Source organism: Thermobia domestica, chromosome 6 (assembly GCF_964235325.1).
Source record: "Thermobia domestica chromosome 6, izTheDome1.hap1.1, whole genome shotgun sequence".
NCBI lineage: Eukaryota > Metazoa > Arthropoda > Insecta > Zygentoma > Lepismatidae > Thermobia > Thermobia domestica.
The window spans coordinates 48,780,246-48,801,827 of NC_137459.1; the positions used below are offsets into that span (position 1 = coordinate 48,780,246).

At 35.2% G+C, this 21,582-nt stretch overlaps 1 protein-coding gene across 3 annotated transcripts in view; it reads right to left on the bottom strand.

The window, feature by feature from the left end:
* LOC145687978 (ETS domain-containing protein Elk-3-like) overlaps positions 1 to 21,582 on the bottom strand; it is a 282,670-nt gene that overhangs the window by 187,509 nt on the left and 73,579 nt on the right. For all 3 annotated transcript variants that reach the window (XM_081761599.1, XM_081761601.1, XM_081761600.1), the window contains exon 2: positions 18,025 to 18,083. In XM_081761599.1, coding sequence (XP_081617725.1) covers positions 18,025 to 18,061 — 37 coding nt within the window. In that variant the 5' untranslated portion in view covers positions 18,062 to 18,083. The remainder of the gene's footprint in view (positions 1 to 18,024; positions 18,084 to 21,582) is intronic.

Genomic DNA, 21,582 nt, shown 5'->3' on the forward strand with positions numbered 1-21,582 from the left:
ATACAATTCCAGTACTCCATATATAGCATTAGTCTAATATGAAGCCTGCCAGTATTTTTTTTTTTTTTTTTGAATGCTTCTTTGGCTATGACAATTCTTGACCTGATCTCTTTGGTGCAGTACGCGTCTTTCGTAAAAATATTTCCAAGTTACTTGAAATTATCGAACTTTTCAATTTCTCTTTGTTCTACTCTGACAAGTAAGTGCGCGTTCCCACGGAATATTTTCGTGACTATCGATTTTCGATGTTGATTTAAATTCCACATATTTTCCCAGTGTCAACTATTTTCTCAATCATCTCCTGTAATCTTTCTTCGGTTTTAGCTATTATAACCGTATCATCTGCATACTTGATCTTGTTAATGATCTCTCCTCCAATCTTGAAATCTCTAATTCCCATTAATGCTTCCTTTACTAAACATTCACTGTAAAGGTTGAATAATTGGGCAACATACTACATTCTTGTCTGACTCCTTTTCCAATCTCCATAACATTGCTTTCTCCTTCATTCAAGCGCTCCTACTAGGTCCATCCTATATTTATCTAACTTATTCGTTACGAATTTTAACGCGCCTGCCCTATATATATATATATATATATATATATATATATATATATATATATATATATATATATATATATATATATATATAAAACTTATATTTCACGTTTCAAATCTCATGTCCATTTTCCTTTGCTGATGTCGTGCCAAGTTATCTGTTCTGGTCCGAGGTTTCTGTACATATTTCTGAGCAAATGTCTTCTTTTACACGATGAGGATGTCAGCCTCACGCCAAACCTCCAAGATGAGGGACAACCCCTTGTCGTCTGTCTCCGACTGCTTATTCAAAATATGCGCAGTTAATTTCTGTATCTAGAGGTCTTCTCCTCGATCCGCCACCTAAGAACGTGCCATGCCGTTGTGAAAGGAACTCATCCTTCTCCCCTTAAGACCCGGTGAAAGTGACAAGATGAAAACCTGGCTCGAGTCTAGTGCTAACTATGCTCAAAAGTTGATTCCAAATGATTCACTTATTTTCTCATGCTGATGAAACAGGCAACTTTGATGTTATTTTAGTATGTAGAGAATAACAGAAATTTCCTTCTCCTCTTTTCTTGGTTCGATCCCAGCTCAAACTAAGTGAGGTTTATGATGGATAAACACAGTGTGCGTGGATTTCATCGGGTCTCTCGTTCCCTCCCACTTTATTCATTCGACCACTTCATTCATTTCTCATAATCATCGTCTCTTTTATAGCTTATCTGGCATAACTGTAGAACGTAAAACTTAAAGACTTAATTAGGTTAGGTTAGGTTAGTGCAACGTCTTCACATATTCACTACACAAGTTAGGGCAACGTCTCTGTAAATCTGTACCCGTGTTCAGAATACAAGTGCTCGTTACTTTCCGACAATTTGACCATGCGGTAATCTTGCGCTAAGTAGTTCCCTCAATTTACCAAAAGAGTTCCATGTTTTTTTTAACCACTTATTAAAAAAATAAACACAACTTTCGCTCTCCTTACATACTATCAAGCACACAAATGAACAAATTATCCATTCTTTCCCGATAAATCCTCAAAATTTTGCTAGAAACAGAAGACCAACTTTCTAATTTAACCCATAGTTTTCCACCACTTTTGGTTTCACTAGAGAGATAGAGTGGAGATTAAATAGATCCTTGGGGCACTTAATTGATTGCGGAAAATGGCTTGTTGATGTCTATTACCGTTGTAGCTTGATAGCGATCAATGTTAAAACTGGATTTCACAAGACGATATCTGTATTTATTATCGTTTACACTCTATAGCGAGCAACGTAAAGCCGAAAGTGGTTGATTTCTTCTACTTTCGGTTCGAATGAAGGGTTAAGAGAGAAGGTGGTACCCATTCGTTGAATGCTACGAAACCGACACTCGCTATATACATGGTGGCCCAAAAGTTGGTATATACAGTACCGTACTGATCAGTTCATTGCATTATTGTTATCCATCAGGTACACTTAGTTTCTTTATCTGTTCTTAATGTGTTTTTACTTACATCTTAAGATCGGAAGAGCCGAAGCAAATAAACTCATAAACTAGAACGTTATACTTGATCCATGCAGGAATGTGTACCTACTTTCGGGTCACCCTGTATTACCGTCCTTGCTCTATAGTGATTCCATTAAAACCGGAATGGTTGATTTCTACCATTTCCGGTTTGGATATAACATTCATCAATAAACTATTCTAAATTGGTGACCCTGTATACCCTGGCCAAAATTGACGGTGATCCACCAAGTAGTTATATATATATACGGTGTAGGATGTTTCAAAAGAACACCAACAACATTTGGGAGGTGATTGCTGACGCCAAGATAAAACGAAAATTATAGACCAACCTGGGTGCACAAATGCTTCTTTTCGGAGTTATAGGCTGCCAAAACATGAAAAACTGGACTTTCAAGGTCCATAGGTCCAAAACTATGGGACTTACCGTAGTTGGGTCAAGACTTTACTTTGGAACTAATATGTGCGCTATCCAAAAATACGTGCTTCAGAATCCTAAAGTACTCACGCAACAATTTTTACAGAGAGAGTTTGGCTATGGGCATATAATAATTTGAAGTAGTTACCAAATACCTCTATAAAATTTGTTGTGGAAGTACCGCAGGGTTCTGAAACATGGATATTTGGATAGGGCACATATTAGTTCCTAAGTGAAGTTTTGACCCGACTATGGTAGGTCCCATAGTTTTGGAGCTATAAACGTTTAAAGTTCATTTTTTCATGTTTTTTTGGGCAACCTATAACTCCGAAAGGAAGCATTTGTTCACTCAGGTTGGTCTATGCTTTTTGTCTTATCTTGGTATCAGGAATCACCTCTCCAACGTAGTCGGTGTTGTTCTGGACCACCCTGTATATTGTCTCCCAGACCCATACACACACACACATACGAACAGACAGATTAAACATGTAAAGAACTTTTGGTATATCAATCTCCTTAAAAATCACTGTATTCGAAAGTGATAAAAATACATTTCCATGTAACAGAAAAAGCTTTGTACTCTTTCGTATTTTGTCCCTTTGCTTAATAGCAAAATATCTCTTCCAAAAGTGAGAAAAACGTTATGTAAGCTAAATACGTCGTTTAAACCTGTGTAGGCTAGTATCTTAAGAAAGTCACAAGAGAAGGAGAGAGAACTTCTCATCCTTAATGGCATTAGTCGTTGGTATAATCTGAGTCTTGTCAGCACCCTTCTCCGTGTGATTAACTCTAGACAATAGTATTTCAGCCCCCCTTAGCATCTAATGTGCATCATCATGAAAGCTAATTGGATAAGTAAAGGTCTGGTAATGCATTTCCCAGGATTGCCAAGTTTCTCCTGCAACCCCCAATGCTGGGTGTCAATCAGGCAGCTTTGCTCGTGTCGTTTTGTTAACTAGTGTGTCATTTAGCTTAAGAACGGAAACATCCAGCTTGTTAAGAAAATCCGTCACTCCACTTAAAGCCACACGCACTCATACACAAGAACTAACATGAACAATACACACACACACACACACACACACACATGCACACACTGAGAAGTAAATCCGAATCTGCTGGTACTGAAATAGCCTTGTGTTTCACATACACATTACTACGCAACAAACAAAAAAATTTGAAGAAGGAAATAGTAACATTTCATTGGAAGGACAATGCGGGTAAAGGTACGAGTTTCCGGTTTGATTCCTCCGTTAATGGTCTAGAGATGAATGTGCGTGTTATCCGTGGTCATGATCCCAGGTTTGATTCTCGATTGGAATTTTTTGCCTCGGATACAAACCCAAGTAGGCTAATAGTACGGATCGTATTTTAAACAATAAGTTATTTATCATATATAGCACCGATATTAAATTGGGACGCTAAATTCCAGCCAAACAACCATCCTGTTTAGTTCTGTTTTATCTGAATATTAGCAGAATACCCTTTCTTCGCACGGGGAGAATACGTTTCATTTTGACACAAAGGACTGAATTTGGATTTAAACGGTATCGGAAGTGTCACTGTTCGTCTCAGAGACCCCGAAAATTATAGATTCGACACTAATATAGGTCATTTTGGATCATTTCTATATATCTCCCCCTCCCCACCCCAAAGTTGCTGGGCTGAATTTGGATTTAAACGTCATCGGAAGCGTCACTGTCCATCTCAGCGACCCCGGAAACTATAAATTCTTCACTAATATCGGTTATTTTGGATCATTTCTACATACCTTCCCCTCCCCTCCCCAAAATTGCGTCGCGGAATTTGGATTTAAACGGCATCGGAAGTGTCACTGTTCATCTCAGCGACCCCGAAAATTATGGATATTATTATTAAGAAGAGGAAGAGAAACTAGTTGGAACATTGGATTAGAATGAACTGTAGGCTCTCATGAAGGATATGCTAGAGGATATAGTGTCAGGAAAGGGAGTGAGGGGCGAAGGAGACTACAATTAATGGACGATACCAGTCCAAAAGAGAAAAATCGTACGTGAAGACGAAAGGGTTAACGGAAGACCATGTAGCATGAAAGCTTCTCAGTTGCGGCAAATGGCCTGCCAATAATGGCAGAATACCTATGATGATGATGATGATAATATTGATTAGAAGCAGCTCATAATTCATTATCATGATATTTAAAACATTCGACCTACAGTATTTTCAATATGCGTCCCTTATCTATTTCACTTGAAATCTCGTTGTTATGAAAAGTCCATACCACTTACCTTAGGTCTGTTTCAGAAGTTTGTGATGCTTTAACAGACTTAGACGACAACGTTTCACTCTAATGAGAATGGTTTATTGGTTTGAAAATTATATGTATATTTGAATTAAGTAGAAACTTATGTAATTCTACTTGGAAAAATAAATCTTCATCTTGGGTTAAAAACATTGATCATTTAGTATTGTTACAAGATCTATAATGCACATTTACTTAGTATATACTTACAATGGTTAGTTTAAAGTTATAAAGAGTACACACGACAATTTGAATATCCTATACGTAACTAGTAATGCAGTGCATGGTAGAGCAAGACAAGAATTAAAAAAAAAAAAAACATTCAGTGGCTTTAGCGTATAAATTTAATATAACAAAGATTCAGGTTGTGGGTGAGTTAAATCTGAAGCAACAGAGATTATTGACATTGCCCGATAAAGAATAACACGTAATGTTTCAATAAAATTATTTTTTAGCGAGAGTTACTATGAAAAACATGGACACAGCACACAAAGTTTTAGATGCACTACGACGATCAGAATAGTGTCTTATAGATCTTTGAGTGTTTTATGGAATTGTCATACAGATGGCGCTAGGGTGAAACTAACTATAACATATAGTTCTTTATATTACTGTTCTGACAAACTCTTGTATTTCCAGATTTTGTAGGCTTGGTTTTGAAAACTATTTGAAACAATTAAATTTTAAAGAAGTAGCCGTTATTACTTTGTTTTAAACTAACCCCATCTGTACGACAATTCTATAAACTATTCGAAGCTTGTTCGTAATTGTCCAAACTGTTGTTCATCTGGTTACATCTGCACACACACACACACACACACACACACACATATATATATATATATATATATATATATATATATATATATATACATAGAGAGAGAGAGAGACCCACATAATATTCGTTTACTCCACGAAAAAAGTCAAAGTCCCAATATTATACTCTAGCTTAAATACTTATTTCAAAGTTTGAAAAAAAAGCATTATGGGTCATTAAGAAAACTTTAATTTCATAATCAGACTTGTGTATTTGTTTGCTAAAATTTTAATCGCGTAAGCTGCATAAGACAAGCACTATAACAATGTAGAATCGGATTTTTTTTACTCGTAATGTGGATTGAACTCGGAACCACGCACATACAAAAGTTATCCATGCAAATACATACCCATCCAGACACAAACGTGGAAAGGTTTCATCAATACACTGGTGTATAAATCGAAACCCAGACTCAGAATAAATTTTCGCAATACGTACAATGTAATATTCAGGCATCAATACATGTGTGAGTACACTAATATGAAATCGAATGATGGATCAAAATTACAAACAAAATAAAATATTTTATGTCTAAATATTAGTATATGGTTCTAGAAATTGACCTAGCAATTAAATACGTCTGTGCTAGTAAAAACAAAAAGTATTTGAAAAATGTATGGATCGTGTGATGTTTTGTAAACACATGTTAACATTATTCCAGAAATAAATAGAGCGGAAGCAGTTGCCAGAAAGCAATATGACAACAATTTTATCAACTCTTTTCTAACCGAAGTCTTCATTCTCTTATTTGTATTAAAATAAAACAAAGAAAAAGGTCATGCCTCATGGGAGAAAAAATAACAATCAACAAAATAACATACGCAACTTCATTTATTCTCATTTCGCACGTTCGTTTCAGCGAGTTCATTAGAATTTGAATCAATAAGAATACTACAAACATCTAGTAACGTATTTAATATGAGTTTTTATGTGTGTAATATTTCGTCTCGTGTACAATACTACGTGTTATACCCAAGTCTCAGATTTCAAATACCATTCTAATGTTACCTGATTAATAGTGTCGAAACTAACACTCGTAAACTGATTGTAAATACAACGTGAGACTATGTATGAATGTTATCAAGATGCACAAGTCATTACACAATTGAAATAGTGCATACTCCGTATTATGCACTATACATTCAAAAGATGTTAAATTATAAAATAAATAGAACAGAGTTTGATTATGGTCACGGGACTTTTGATACACCCTGTATATATGGTTTAAACGAAGATCTCACAATTTATATATTATTATTCTCTTTTATTTATTTTATAATTTAACATCTTTTGAATGTATAATGCATTCTGAATATTTAATTACTTCTTGTACAGTATAATGTAAAGTTTTGTTAAGTAAAACGTTTGCTAAGTAAGATGTTTTTAGACGTATAAAGTAAGTTAAGTGGGGAAAAAGGAAACCCTAGAGTTTTAAAGCAAACTATAGGCCTTATTTTAGGCATTTTTACAGCTCTAGAGCAAGCTAAAGGAGGGGTGACTAATCGCAAACTAGTAGCTGTCCATATTTTTTTTCCGCTTATATAGGCGCTTTATGTAACGCGGTGGTGTTCCTGTGTCCTCGTCATGCGATTCGAATAAAAAAAATAAAAAAAAAAATACTTTATTAGTCATTAGACAACATAGTTGCAATAGTGCAAGTGTTCTTGCCTCCACCTCAGGTCGTCTCCAGCTATAGTACTCTTATTAAGATGCATAAAAGCACATGTCGAGTGCTTGTAAACACAAGCACATGTTTGGATGTTTGTAAACACAACCACTTAAGATATTACAGTATGTAGATTAGCTAATAGAAGGTTCGAAGGTAGAGCCTCGTCATATGCTACTGGTATTGCGTAATTTGGAATTCCCGAGTTACATGACCACACGAGACAAGAAATAATGTCTTTAATGAACTTACGTACACCAGACAAACGATGCTGGTTTGCAGACCTAATTTACCTATATAAGATTATCAATGGTAAAATTGATTGTGAATTTTTACTATCACAGATTAACTTTCGAGTTCCTCCCGGGCGAACTCGTTCTCTTAATTTGCTAACATACGAGACACCTAGATTATCAATTGTAAAACGCTCCTTGCAAGGGCGCCAATCCTGGGTGGGCGCCCCCCCCCAAAACCTCATGTGGCCCCCCCTATTGTATTTATGAATATACAATGTTTGGCATAATTTTAATGCAATTTGTCTCAAAATCCTCATATATATATACCTTCTGCATCTGAATGCCCCCCCCCCAAAAAAATTACAGAGAAATCGGTGCTCCTGGCTCCTTGTTTTATAGACTAGCGCATCATTACAATACATTGATAACAGGATGTAATATTTTTACTTCTGAACAAAACTTCAGAGATCAGCTAAAGAGAACATTGTAAATTTATAGGTGAACCTTCTGTGTTTGTATTTATTTATTTTTTTTTATTTTTTATTGTTTGTTTTCATTTTATTTGTTATTGTTATGTTGTTTAGTTTCAGTCAATTGGCTTAATGCTGTATGAAACTCTGTGAATAAATACATTGAGAGAAAATTCTCTTCTTCTACATATATTATGTGTTCCCATATCTTTTACTGGACGTATAATACATGGACATACAAATCCTTTAGCTTCCAAATATCAAGAAGTTGATTTTTAAGTATGACATTATTCATGTAACGTAATGGTAAATTTAAGATTTCCCTATATGGCTTAAATAAACATTGCAGAAGGCAATCTTGGCCCATTATTCTTTTAGATTTAAGTTTTCTTCTCACCTAAATGTTCAGTTTCTTGTAATGGAACAAAATGCGAGATTTGCATTAGCTTTGTTCCTGCTTGATTAAAATGTATTTAATTTTTGTATTTGCATAAATATCTGTTTATACAGCGTTGCAAATACTACAATTATTTCACTTCATCTCCATTCACCCTCAAGGATTGAGGTATTATTGCTTATTACTATCGTACAACTGATGAATGGCCGAAATAGTAATAAATAATGTGTTTCTTATGTTTAAATTGCTTATTTATTTATTTATTTATTTCGGAAAAACAACAGGCAAATGCCTAATTACAGTTTTCCCTTATTATATGGTAATACACTTTAAAATACGCATATAAATATTTGTAGTAAAGGTTATATACTTTTTCTGCATTTTCTAAAATTAATTTCGTTTTATTCTTCTTTTAAAAAAAGTGATACTTGTTGAAACGCCAATTCTTAAAACCGGGAGAGTAAGTTTATAGGAAATATGTGAATCTCCTTTCTTCTTAGCATATTTATTTTGCTAAAAGTGTGATTATAGAAATGCAGAACACACTCTACTTTTGGCGTAAATATTAAAATAACCTACACCCACAGAATACGCCTTTAATCAAATTGATATGAACAAAAAAAAAAAAACAGCTTGAAGTGGGTACTAACTGTCTTCCAAAAGTCATTTCAAACGGGTCACAGGTTTTCCCGCCTCGGAAAGCTATAAACTAGACACAAACCTCAGTCATTTTTGACATTTTATTTTTCACCTACCCCTCCCGTCTACCGATGAGGAAAAACTTGGACTTAAACGGCGTTGGGAGCGTCACTATTCATTTGAGCAACCCTGATAACTATGGATTGCATATTAACATCAGTCATTTCGCAGTATTTTTATATACCACTCCTTCCAACATCCACCTCTTCGGGTGTCTTACTCCCACATTATTATTTTCAAGTCAAAAGTCATGTCTGCCAAGTTTGCTTAAAATTGCTCCAGACGTTTCGGAGTTATGTTTGAATATACATTCATACACATATATCCAAATATGTCAATATAGACGTGTAAATTACCAAATCAGCTGGCATTCCCAATTCAGCTGGCTAAACCGTTTTTCGGACAGACGCCAACCATCGTACAGGATACTTCCATCAATCTATCGGCGCGTGTGTGAAACCATGTGGATGCTGGTCGACCCCGTCGTGTACGAACACTCGTTGTGGCCTAACGCTTGTTAGAAGCTGTGGACAATTAACAAGATACTAAACGGCGTGACAAACATCTTGGCATTTGAAGGCGGCGCTCCAAGTTCCCTTTAAATGCTGCTAGCAAATGAGAGTCCTGCGGTATTGCCACGTTTATTGTGTACACATTCACTTCAGTCTATTCCCTGCCACCTGATGGCGCTGTAGTGCGTCTGCTTAGCCAAGTCATAGCCGCAACCCTTTACCACTTGGCAACGTCGCGTCAGAGCTTGAGTTTTATTAGTTTAGCTGAAATACCAAGATGTTTGTCACAGGCTTTAGTGCGAGTGAACTTAGATGGGGGGGGGGGGGGAAGGCAGAAAGGGAAAAGGGTGGAGGCTACAATTGTTATAGTTGGATGGCCATATCTCGAGACATGAAATTTGGTACTTAGATTTATCATTTAAAATAATTAAAGATATGTTTCAGCGTTTTTGATATTTCCTCTAGAAAGGGAAAAAAAGACAAGTAAACAAACAGAAGTGGGATTCCAGTTGTTAAAATATGGCTATATCTCAAAATCCGTTAAAGGCATGAAATTTGGTGTTTGATCTTTTCATTTAAAATGATTAATGAAGTATTTTGGCGTTCTTTTATTTTTTAAATTTTCCCTACAAGGAAAGAAAAGGGGTGAAGAAAGAACCGAGGTTGAAATTGCCAAAATAAGATGATATTTCGAAATCCCTTAAGGTTAGAGGCATAAAAGTTGGTGTTTAGGATTTTCATTAAAAATAATTGAAGATGTGTCTCCTTCAGCTTTTTTGATGATCACTTTAGTAAGGAAGAAAAAGATGGGACGATAAAAAAAAAATGGGGGTTGCAATTGTTATAATAACATGGTCGTATCTCGGGATTCCTTAATATGAAGTTTTAAGGAAAACTAACTAAATATGAAGTTTTAAAGGAAAAATTTAATGACAACAAGAAATTCAAGGTAATTCCGGTGATTATTGGTTCCAGGGGAGCAATTAGTAAAAGTGCTAAAAAATTTTTGAAAGAATTTAATGTGCCTAATTTTATTGTCAAGCGTATTGCTGTACTAGCTCTGAAATCAAGTATTGAAATTCTTAATGCGCATTTAGATTATACCAACTAGTTTTATTAGTTTACAAACAAGGATGATTTAGAAATTTTTAATGTAGTGTTGAGACGATTATGTTTATATATAACAGAATCAAAGGCTTTTAATGAGTTTAGGTATTTTAATAATTGGTTTCTTGTTCATTATATTTATTTATTGCCTTTTTATACTGGAAATGTTGGTTGGATAATTTTATCATGTTACTTGTTATAATGTTGTTGCTGTATATAAATGTTTGGAAAAATTTATTACAATTATAGATAGTTCTTTTTTTTATTGTTATTATTTATGCTTTATCTTTCATAACTTGGTCTGTGGTGTACTTGATAATGTTTTTAGTTTTTGACTTGTCTGTTTGGGTATTATTGGATTATTAAAACTTTGTATTTTATTGAGGGTTACACAACTATGAGTATTAAAAGGTTGTATGATATGTGTTGTAACAGAAGTAACAGTCAGAACGAAGGTAGTAAGAGAGAGAAGGGAACTGAATAGAGTTATACATATACCTATTACTATACAAATTTCTTTTACGAAGTACCATTGCATTTTACTATTGTTTTTGTATATATAATGTGTGTTAGTTTAAATGAATGTATTGGTTTTTAAAACTGAATAAAGATAAGAGGGGGTCAAAGTGGTTCCTAAGATGCTTAAATTTTTACCAGCTCTGGGAATACCCCTTTGGGCCTTTATGTTAAAGATATGTTAGGGAGATAAGAAGTGCTAGGCCATAGGCTGAGCAAATGCCGGGGTCCGTGGGTGAAGTCCTCAGTTAGCCGAAAGCTAGTATAATGTATATTACAGTAACATTACACAAACTCACTATTATGCAGTAAAATATGAGAATGTTTCAGAAAAACCTATAAATTTGAATATCATTTTATGCCTACATAGTTCTTTATCCACAGTTTTCTGATAGCAAATGAAATCCTCCACAAACTCGTATGGCCTGAGATCAAACAAAGGACACCTCACACTAAAAGCAAATGCTACACTACTAGGTTACTACTACCTTTTAGACTAACTGATTTATTTTTATTTACATTCTTCTTTAGTAGCTAGGCTACATGTTACAAAACCTACAGTTTAAAATGGAATCTGAACCATTGTAGTGTGTGTGTTCAATGCTCTTCCATCAGGAATCGAACCCAGAATCCTGTGCACCTAAGGCAAGCCCTCTAGCCATTAGAGTAGAGAAGAAATATCACTACCCTTTAGAGTGTTATGTAAGAGTATGGACTAATTTTATATAAGATCCATATATGCTCCTAGATACACTTTAAACCGGAAGTAAAATTGGAAGGTTTTTATTTAAAAAATCGACCGAGGACTATACACTTAAATAACTATCCCAGCATTTGTCGGACACGATTTAAAAATTCCCTGAGAAACTTTATTTAAGATGGATGAGTGTGAAATTCGAACTTAGGGAGTAGGATTAGAAATAATATTTCTAAGTTTTCGGCATTATGGTCACTTTAGCCCGTCAGATATGAGGGATGACGACCCCCGGCAATTACATTGCCCGGGTAAGTGAGGAAAGGGGAATGAAAGAAGTAGCCTCAGAACTTCATGTTAGGTAGCATTCCGGTATTCGCCTGGTGTCGGTTAGGAAAACCCAACTCAGGACGGTTGGTCAGAAAAGGCTTTTACATCTTTCCGGCCGAATGTCTCCACCGGGAATCAAACCTGGGACTACTCGCATCAAAAGCGAGAACGTTAGCGACTACGCTACGTGAGGCACAAATTCCACCTTAATACCTTATTTCACATACGTAAATTATACAAACCCAAATTCATTACCTTGAACAATTTGGAATTTGAACAGTTTGCGACGAACCATACGATATGCAATGCAGAGAGCTGTTCCTGTATTTACGGTATGAGCTCTCTATTATTATTATTATTATTATTATTATTATTATTATTATTATTATTATTATTATTATTATTATTATTATTATTATTATTATTATTATTATGTCTGGCTTCCTGTATAAAAAAAGCAACAAAGCTTTTTATGAGATAAATAGACAACCATAAACTCTTTAAGTGTCACATACTACAAACTTTTATTTGTATATAGGCTTAATATAAAAAATAAGCAATAAAAGATATCATTAAAAAAATAATTATAGTTTGTGCAGGTTATTTGATCGGAAATTGCGCAGCAAATATGATTTTATTTTCGCCTTAGATCACCGCAACCACGCAATACATTTTTAAGACTTCCCAGTTTTCAAACCAACACATTCACACAAGTAAGTTTCTTTATCAAATAGATTTTTGGTTTTGAGTGATGTCGCCTTGATGCCAAGATTGAATTTACTTCTCACAATCACTCTTGAGGCTTCCTTTTATGTATAACTTTGCCTGATGGTTAGCTATCATGAAGTTGGTTTCAGACAATTGCGAAATTTGTCCTCTTTATATTTTTTTTTCCGACAACTTCTATATTATAGGCTTCCTTTTAGAAGTTATGGGAGACCAGTTTGAGCATAGTATTTTTAAAACTGCATTTTGGTTGCCTTAGAAACAGTCCACCATTTACACTACCGCTCTCAAATATACAGTCGTGGCCAAAAGTTCGCAAGCACCTTGCCGAAAACGGTATATTTATACGTGCTATGAGCTCCTTCGTGACTAAGCGGTTTTACGTATGAGCGTTTGGAGTGGGGGAATTTGGGTTGGATTCCTAGGCAAGCTCATGTGGTTCGGATTCCACGTTAGTCAGTAGGTCCACGTCTCATATAGCCTCGCTGCTGAAAGGGACGCCAAACTCGCAATCAACATTAACTTATACTTTTTATGTTAATTAACGGATTTAGAGCTACTTTTCTCACTTATTTTAATCTGTTATGGCTTCAGTTTTGTAGGAGCAACAAATGTAACTTGTTCCTGAAACGTGATTGTACTTTGTTTGATCGTTATGTATGCTTTGAGTAGCAAGTGGCAAACCAGTTGCGAACGTGGTTCATGAATACTGCTTCTTAAGTAATTGTTGATATTTACAGTTGGTAATCATAAATTGTTGATTTTTTGTTGATATGTGTTGAATAGAACACTTAGCTTCTTGTTGATAAGCAAAAAAGGCATGATTCTAGATGTTGAAGCAAATAAGAAAATACTCCATATAGTGGTACCATTAAAATAGATTAAATATAGGAGTTCCCACGAATTAACTAGATATGTGCTTCATAATTAATAAAATTTATTTGTTTTGATATATTTCATGTTTAACTAAAATATTTTTGTAATCTCTTATTTTTCTAACTTTTTCTTTAGGTAAACAGTCAAGCGATGTTCGAAACTAAAAGAGGCAAAAAATTGATCCCGAAGATTAGAGCTCAGGTCAGCATACTGCACGAAGAAAGAAATTCAAGTCACCAGATTAAAGCCATGCCAAAGGTAGCACCTATAGTACTGTCAGTAAAACATTGATGAGAATAAAGGAATCTGGTTCTTATAAATCACGCCATCAAAAAGTTCAGTTCGATCCAATAAAGCTCCAGCAATCTCTAAGAAGTTCTTCATCGAAAATACAAGCAAGCCTTCCACAAGATGTCAGAAATCCTAGTTGCAGGACCATTAGACGACAATTGTCTAATGCAGGTTTGAAATCATACACTCGTGCTCAGAAAACAAAGTTATCAGCACCGAAAAATAAAAAAAGGATTATGTTCCATTCTGCAACCGCTACAAAAACTGAACAACGGAACAGTGCGAGACATTAGGTTTCCCGAGGAGCAAGATTTCCACAATTCTTCAGTTATTATAAACATGTTAGGCGTCCGAGAAACAAGCGATATGATTCTTGTTTTGTTATTCCAACTGTAAAACACACATAAAAGGTGATGGTTTAGGAATCAGTTTCAGTCAAACTATATGGAAGACTTTGGACTATGCCAAAGAATACTACCTTAAATGGGTCTGTACATTGCAAGATAGAGAAATTTCGATACTTTCTGGATATTCATGAACGTACTTACTTCCAGCAAGATGGAATTTCCTGCAATAGTATTCAAACTGCTAAGTCATGGCTTGTGTCTAGCGGACAAGGTCGGATTAAGGGGGGTTTAGGGGGTTGTAGGACCAGACCTCCAGATAGACGGGGGGCCCCACTCTGATCAAAATCTCAAATCGCTGTCTAAAAAGAATCATACAAAATACAATGATCATCATAAGATAAAATATGACCACAAATGTGAAACAAATTTCTTCGTTTGTTATATTCTCCGTCTTAATAAATTAGCATAATTCAGTTTTAAAAAAGAAGATCGAATCTACCGTAGTGCATGAGATCGTGGTTCATATGTTCTTGTTGAATAGAACTATTCTTCAGTCTCATATAATTATAGAATATCCAGTCCCGATCCTGCAATGCACGGCTTGGTTGATGTCGTAGAGCTACGTGTATTCCCCTAACTTTCCTAATGTACTTTCACAGAAATATATTACGAACCACATTTTTTTTTTACTAGTCTAGGACTGCCAGATGGGTTAATCTGGCCCTGCTAGCCGATAAAGATTGCTTGAACTTTGACCAGGCAGTTCACTACACTTAAATGCAACGAGAACGCATGATATATCACAAAGAAAAAAGTGGGTTGACAACGTACAATAACCTTGTGCAACAAGTTAGGAATGTACGGATTACTGAAATTACTCCAAATATTACAATCATTTACCACATTCCATGCCTAAACGAATACAAGTGTTACGGAATAAGGTGCATGCTTCAAAGTATTAGAAGCCAAATTGTTTTCACGTAAGCTTTCATTTACCATTTTCCGATGTGACGGAAAGGTGACAGATTTTTTTTTTTTTTTTTTTTTTTTTTTTTTACAAAAAGTAGCTTTAAAACAGTTAATTTACATCTCAAGAGTAAATATAAGTTTTCGACAAGGTAATTTCAAACTTTTGATCACGACTGTTTATGTATTCTTGCAATTACTGAAAGATTTGCGCAATTTTGAAAGTTAGAAATCTTCTACTGGGAAGTTTGAGTAGTTTTCAAGTACATCAATTCCTTATATTTATATTTTTGTTTGCGTTTCTCGTAAATGTATGGTAAAAGTAAAAAAAAAAAATCAAACAACAATCGAAACCTCTAAAATACCAACGATGAATGTTCTTGTGTGTGTGTGTGTGTCAGCATACTCTATGAACCTTCTTTAATCATTAGCACTCTTATTGGTTCACACATCGCGGATACGAGTGAAATTACAGGTCGAATAGAAGCAATTCTGAACATTATATACTTCTCAAGTCTTCGTATCTGAAACTTAAGATTGGAGCGTAAATAGTTGCTATCCTATCGATCTCAATTGTAGATAGATTATGGCCCTAAAAACACTCAGATATTTGGAGTCAAATGATAACTGAGTGTGAGTCAAGTGATAACTAGCAATATACGAAGTGTGTTCAAAAAGTATCGAACGCTATATTCTCCCGCGTAAATCAATGAAGCGAGAGAGACTTTATTCAGTGTATATGTAGAGGGGACACTCATGCGCAATTGTGATTTTTTTCCCGCGCGCAGAAAGAATCAAGCGCTGGCAGTCGGCCAACGAGATAAGACGTATAGTGAACAGTCGTAGGATTTTAGTTTTTTTGTAAAATGACAGAAAAACTTGAGCACCGATATTGTATTACATTTTGCCAAAACCTTGATGATGCTCAAGCGGAAACCATTCAATCTTGAACGAGAATTTGGTCATGAAGAGCGTTTCCGTGAAATTTGATTCAGGCATTCATCGCCAAACATCTCTTTATGTCTCTGGCTCCCTACTCACCTGACATTGCTCCATGTGACCTTTGATTGTTTCCCAAGCTGAAAATGTCACCAAAAGGGGCCCGATTTGAGTCGAAGACATCATGCTGAATGCGATGACACGGTTACTCACCATTCCAAAAACTGCGTTCCAGAAGTGTTTTCAACAATGGCAGGAGAGTATGCATGTGTGTATTACCAATGAGACTACTTTGAAGGGGATTAGTGTTTCGGATTTCCAAATCAATAAATGTATTTTTGCCAATCAAAGGATCGATATTTTTGAACACACCTCGTATTTAAGAAAAATCTAACTGAAAATGATTAACCCTTAACAGAAGGTTCAACTACAGTATGCATATTTTAACGACTTTGTAAAGTTGGGATTTATTCAAATCAAAAATTACATCCAAATGGTACTAAAGAGAGTAATGTGGTATTTTCACGGCCCGAAACAGTGACATAAGAAGATAGAGGGCAGGTGGATGAGTGATAAAGCACTCATTTCTGGTGCGAAGGGTTCATGGTTTGATTCTAGACCAAGTGAATTTCTTCTGGTTAACTTCGTAAATATTCATAAAATTCTTCCATTTCCTCCCACATTCTCATTTTACAAATTATTTCCTAACAATATTTGAAAGCCGCCTTAGAAAGAGCAATACTTTTTCTTGCTATTGTGGAATACGGTTGTGAGTTAACGGAGAATGTTACCGGCGAGGAGATTGATTGATTTGATTTTTGCGTTCAGCGTCCCTTTTAGCAGCTAGGCTATATGAGACGTGGACCTACAGCTTAACGTGAGATCCGAACCACATGAGCTCCTACCGAGAATCGAACCTGGGTTTCTTACGCCAAAGACGCGTACACTATCCACTTAGCTACAAGGGAGCTCTAGCAGCGAGGAGAACTGGAACAACAAACAAGATAGGATCTTATTATTAGTGGCAAAACTCACTAATGTTGCATAAGTTATTTTCTCGACTTTAAAAAATATGTGAGGATAAATCTTGGATAATGACGGGTAACACTTATGTACTATTCAAGTCATCTATATTACCTGTAATGTAACTTGATGTAAATAAAGTTTTCCGTTATCAATAAAAAATAGTCGAAGCCGGGTTAAAAGTAGACTATTTTCTATTCTAATTCTGTCCAAAATGATATATCTTCAGAACGTTCAGAGAAGAATTTGTGGATATTTCAATTGATAAATGAGCAAATATTATGATGTATCCAATTCTCCAGATTTTAATAAGCAATATAAGCATTTACAGCAACTAGTGAGAAAACTTACGAAATACTTAAGATAAAGCAAGGTGAATATATTTATATTTCAACCAAAGCAAGACAAGTCATTTTTAGCTCTAAGAAACACATCAGGAAATGATCTGAATCATTGTAACGTAAGGTAGTTTATACTTTTTAAGTCACGGCCAAATCACTCAAAGCTAACCCAATTTCTAATTCAAGCAGTACCTTTCCGTACTGTACGTGCGTAAGTGTAGAAACAAACCCTGTGAACATGATGTTGTTTCTATAAATATGACTTTTTTTTAAGAATAAAACAAAGCAAATGAAATTTGTATCCGCAATTGCACAAACTTACCTTCATTTGCCACGTTTTCGCTGGTGGTGTCAGTCATGTCCAATTCGGAACGTGATTTTCTGGAAGAAAGAAACAATAAGATTTATAATTTCCTAAAATTAGCTAGCAATAATTATATTCTGTAGATCATGGTTTCTTAACCTAAGAGTCGCGACACTTAGGGTATCGCGAAGGAAGAGGAAAAAGATAAATGTAATTAGAATCTGGTAGCAAAAAAATATTTTTTAAAGATTATTTTGGATTTGTTATTTACAAAGACATTTTTATTTTCATATTTTTGTCAGATACTGCAAGCAATATTAAACAAAATTTTAAACAGATAAAGAATTGTTTAAAAAAAAAATAGAATAAAAGAAACGCAGAACTGGTGAAATACCGCATATTAAAGTACAATTCAAAATGACGGGAAATGTGAAATCTAAGCCTGGTGTGATTTGACTAGGTTTCACAAGCGATAAGTAATAATAATCAAAAAACTGATTACAAACCGGAAATGCCTGTACTCATAGGGCTCGATAGCAAGAAGATATGATAAAAGGAGTCGTGATATGAAATAGCTTGATAAAACCTGTTGTAGATTAATCGCTCCTTATTTTCTTCTTCAAGTATATTTTCTGACATAATTATACGTTTTATGTATGACTTAAGAAACCCACAAGTAAATCGATGCAAAAATAAAAGTCGGCCAATGGATTCTATCGTGTGTAAATCCAATCTAATTATAATTCTAGTTGCCTATTTTTTTTTTATTATTATTATTATTCACCTAAAGCCCTTATTTTCGGTTTAAATTTACAGTAGCAACGACTCTTGTTCTTCCGCTGAAAAAAGTAATTTCAATATTTAGCGTTGCTGTTATTTGTCTCGTGTTGTTTTTGTATAGGGGAAGGTAGTCGAATTCTGCGCGCATGTGTTTCTTGAACTTGGGATCCTTTACGACACATTGGTTGCAGTTGCGACCGTCACTAGTAACTAACATTAAAGGAAGGAAGCCATTGTGTCAAATTTTTAGGCTATAACTGGCCGTTGAATTATTTGTTCCTTGTTGATGTTAAATTTTCTTCAAAAATAATTAAGAGGTACGTTCTATACATTATATATTTCTAGGTAGTTACTTTCCTGTGTTACGCAAGTTCCTGTCACCACGGCATGGCGTGTCCTCAGGTTGCGGATCGAGGAGAAGGCCTCTAGATATAGAGGTTAGCTGCGAATATACTGAATAAGCAGTCGCGTACAGACGACTAGGAGTGGTCTGCAGCTTGGGACTTTGGGTAAGGCTAACAACCTCATCCTGTAAAAAAAAAAAAAATTGTTCAGAAACATTCACAAAAGCCTCGGACAAGGACTGATAACTTGGTATAACCTCAGGAAAAGAAAATGGAGATGAGATTTGTAACATGCAATATTAAAAGTCTTTATAGGGCAGGCGCGTTAAAATCCGTAACGAGTGAATTAGAGAAATACAGAATGGACCTAGTAGGAGTTCATGAAGTTAGGTGGGAAGGAAATGGATCTGCGAATTCCGGAAACTTTACGTTCTTTTACGGGGAAGCAAATAAAAATCACCAATTAGAAACAGGATTTTTCGTTCACATACGAATATTACCAGCAATTAAACGGGTTGAATTTGTTGCTAACAGACTTTCTTTTATTACTCTCAAGGGACGGTGATGTGATATTATTGCTTTAAATGTACACTCATGTCCAAAATGATTGTCGCATATCTATAACTGTCTTCTTGTGAGAATATAATTTGATAATCATTTTGCAGGGTACTTTTAATACTGCTACAACGTGTATAATCGGGAAATGTATATATGTGGTAAATTTCATAGGAAAAGAATTATAAATACGAAAATTAGAATGAGTAAAACAAAATATTGCTAAATCGACAAGAAAATTTTATTTTCGTTTTATTGTTCTTATTTACCGCTCTTTTGATATGAAGTTTTTCACATACATGTCTTTGCCAATTATGCACATACTAACATTGTAAGAAATACCGGGCGAATTCACTATCAAATTATATTCCTACAAAACATATTTATAGACACGCGACAATAATTTTGGACATGAGTGTACATGCCCCAACTGAAGATAAGGATGACGATATAAAAGATAGTTTTTACGGAGAAGTGGAACGGATATTTGACCAACACCCGCGATACCATATGAAAATTCTATTAGGGGATTTCAATGCGAAGGTAGGACAAGAGGATATTTTCAAACCGATTATAGGGAATGAAAGTCTGCATAAGGAAAATAATGACAACGGTGTTAGACTCGTAAACTTTCCAACATCCAAAACCTAATCGTGAAGAGTACAAAATTCCCACATCGCTACGTTCATAAACACACTTGAACATCACCAGACGGAAAAACACATAATCAAATTGATCACGTTTTAGTAGATTGAAGAAGGCAATCTAGCATAATTGATGTCCGGTCGTTTAGAGGAGCTGATTGTGACACTGATCACTACCTGGTAGCAGCGATAATACGAGAGAGGTTATCGTTGAATAAAGGTAATATTCAATGTCCGAAAGCGGAGAGATTTAATTTAAAGAAATTAGAAGAGAGCCAGGTAAAAGAGGAATGCCAGATTGAAGTTTCGAATAGATTCTCGGTTTTAGAAGATTCGGAGTGCACTAGTGTTGAGGACACTTGGATTGAAATTAGAGACAGCATTAAAATTTTAGAGAAAGAAAAATTGGGACACCCGGAAATACGTAGGAACAAATCATGGTTCGACCAGGAATGCATTAAACTAGCAGAGATGAGAAAACAGGTAAAATTACGCTGGCTACAAAATCCGAATGAAATAAGTACACAAAATTTCGCAGATATCAGGCTTGAAATTTCCAAAACATTTACAACAGAGAAACGCAATTTTTTGAAAGCTACAATTAAGGAACTTGAAGATAATAGTAAAAATAAAAACATTCGGGACATGTATAAGGGGATCAGGGAATTTAAGAAATGCTATCAACCTCGTGTTTATACATTAAAGAAAGCTGAAGGAACAGTTCTACTGATACAGATAACATCTTAAATTGATGGAAAGATTTCTTTGATGATTTGCTGAACATGCAGCCAAAAACTAATGTGCGTGGAGAAAAGGAGATACACATCGCAGAACCGTATATTCCAGAACCCAACCGAATAGAAGTAGAATCCGCTATAAAGAAATTAAAGAAACACAAATCTCCGGGTGTAGATGAAATTCCTGCTGAGTTAATTTTAGCTGGAGGCGAAAAATGTGGAACAAGATACACAAACTCATTCTCCTTATCTGGAGCAAGGATGAATTGCCACAAGAGTAGAAAGAATCCATCATTGTTCCAATTCACAAGAAAGGCGACAAAACTGACTGTAATAATTATCGAGGCATTTCTCTTCTGTCAACACCATATAAAATACTTTCAAATATTCTATTAGCGAGATTGACCCCATACGCGAATGAAATCATTGGACATTCTCAGTGAGGATTAAGATGAAATCGATCAACTATCGACCAAATATTTACCATTCACCAAATACTCGAAAAAAAAGTGGGAA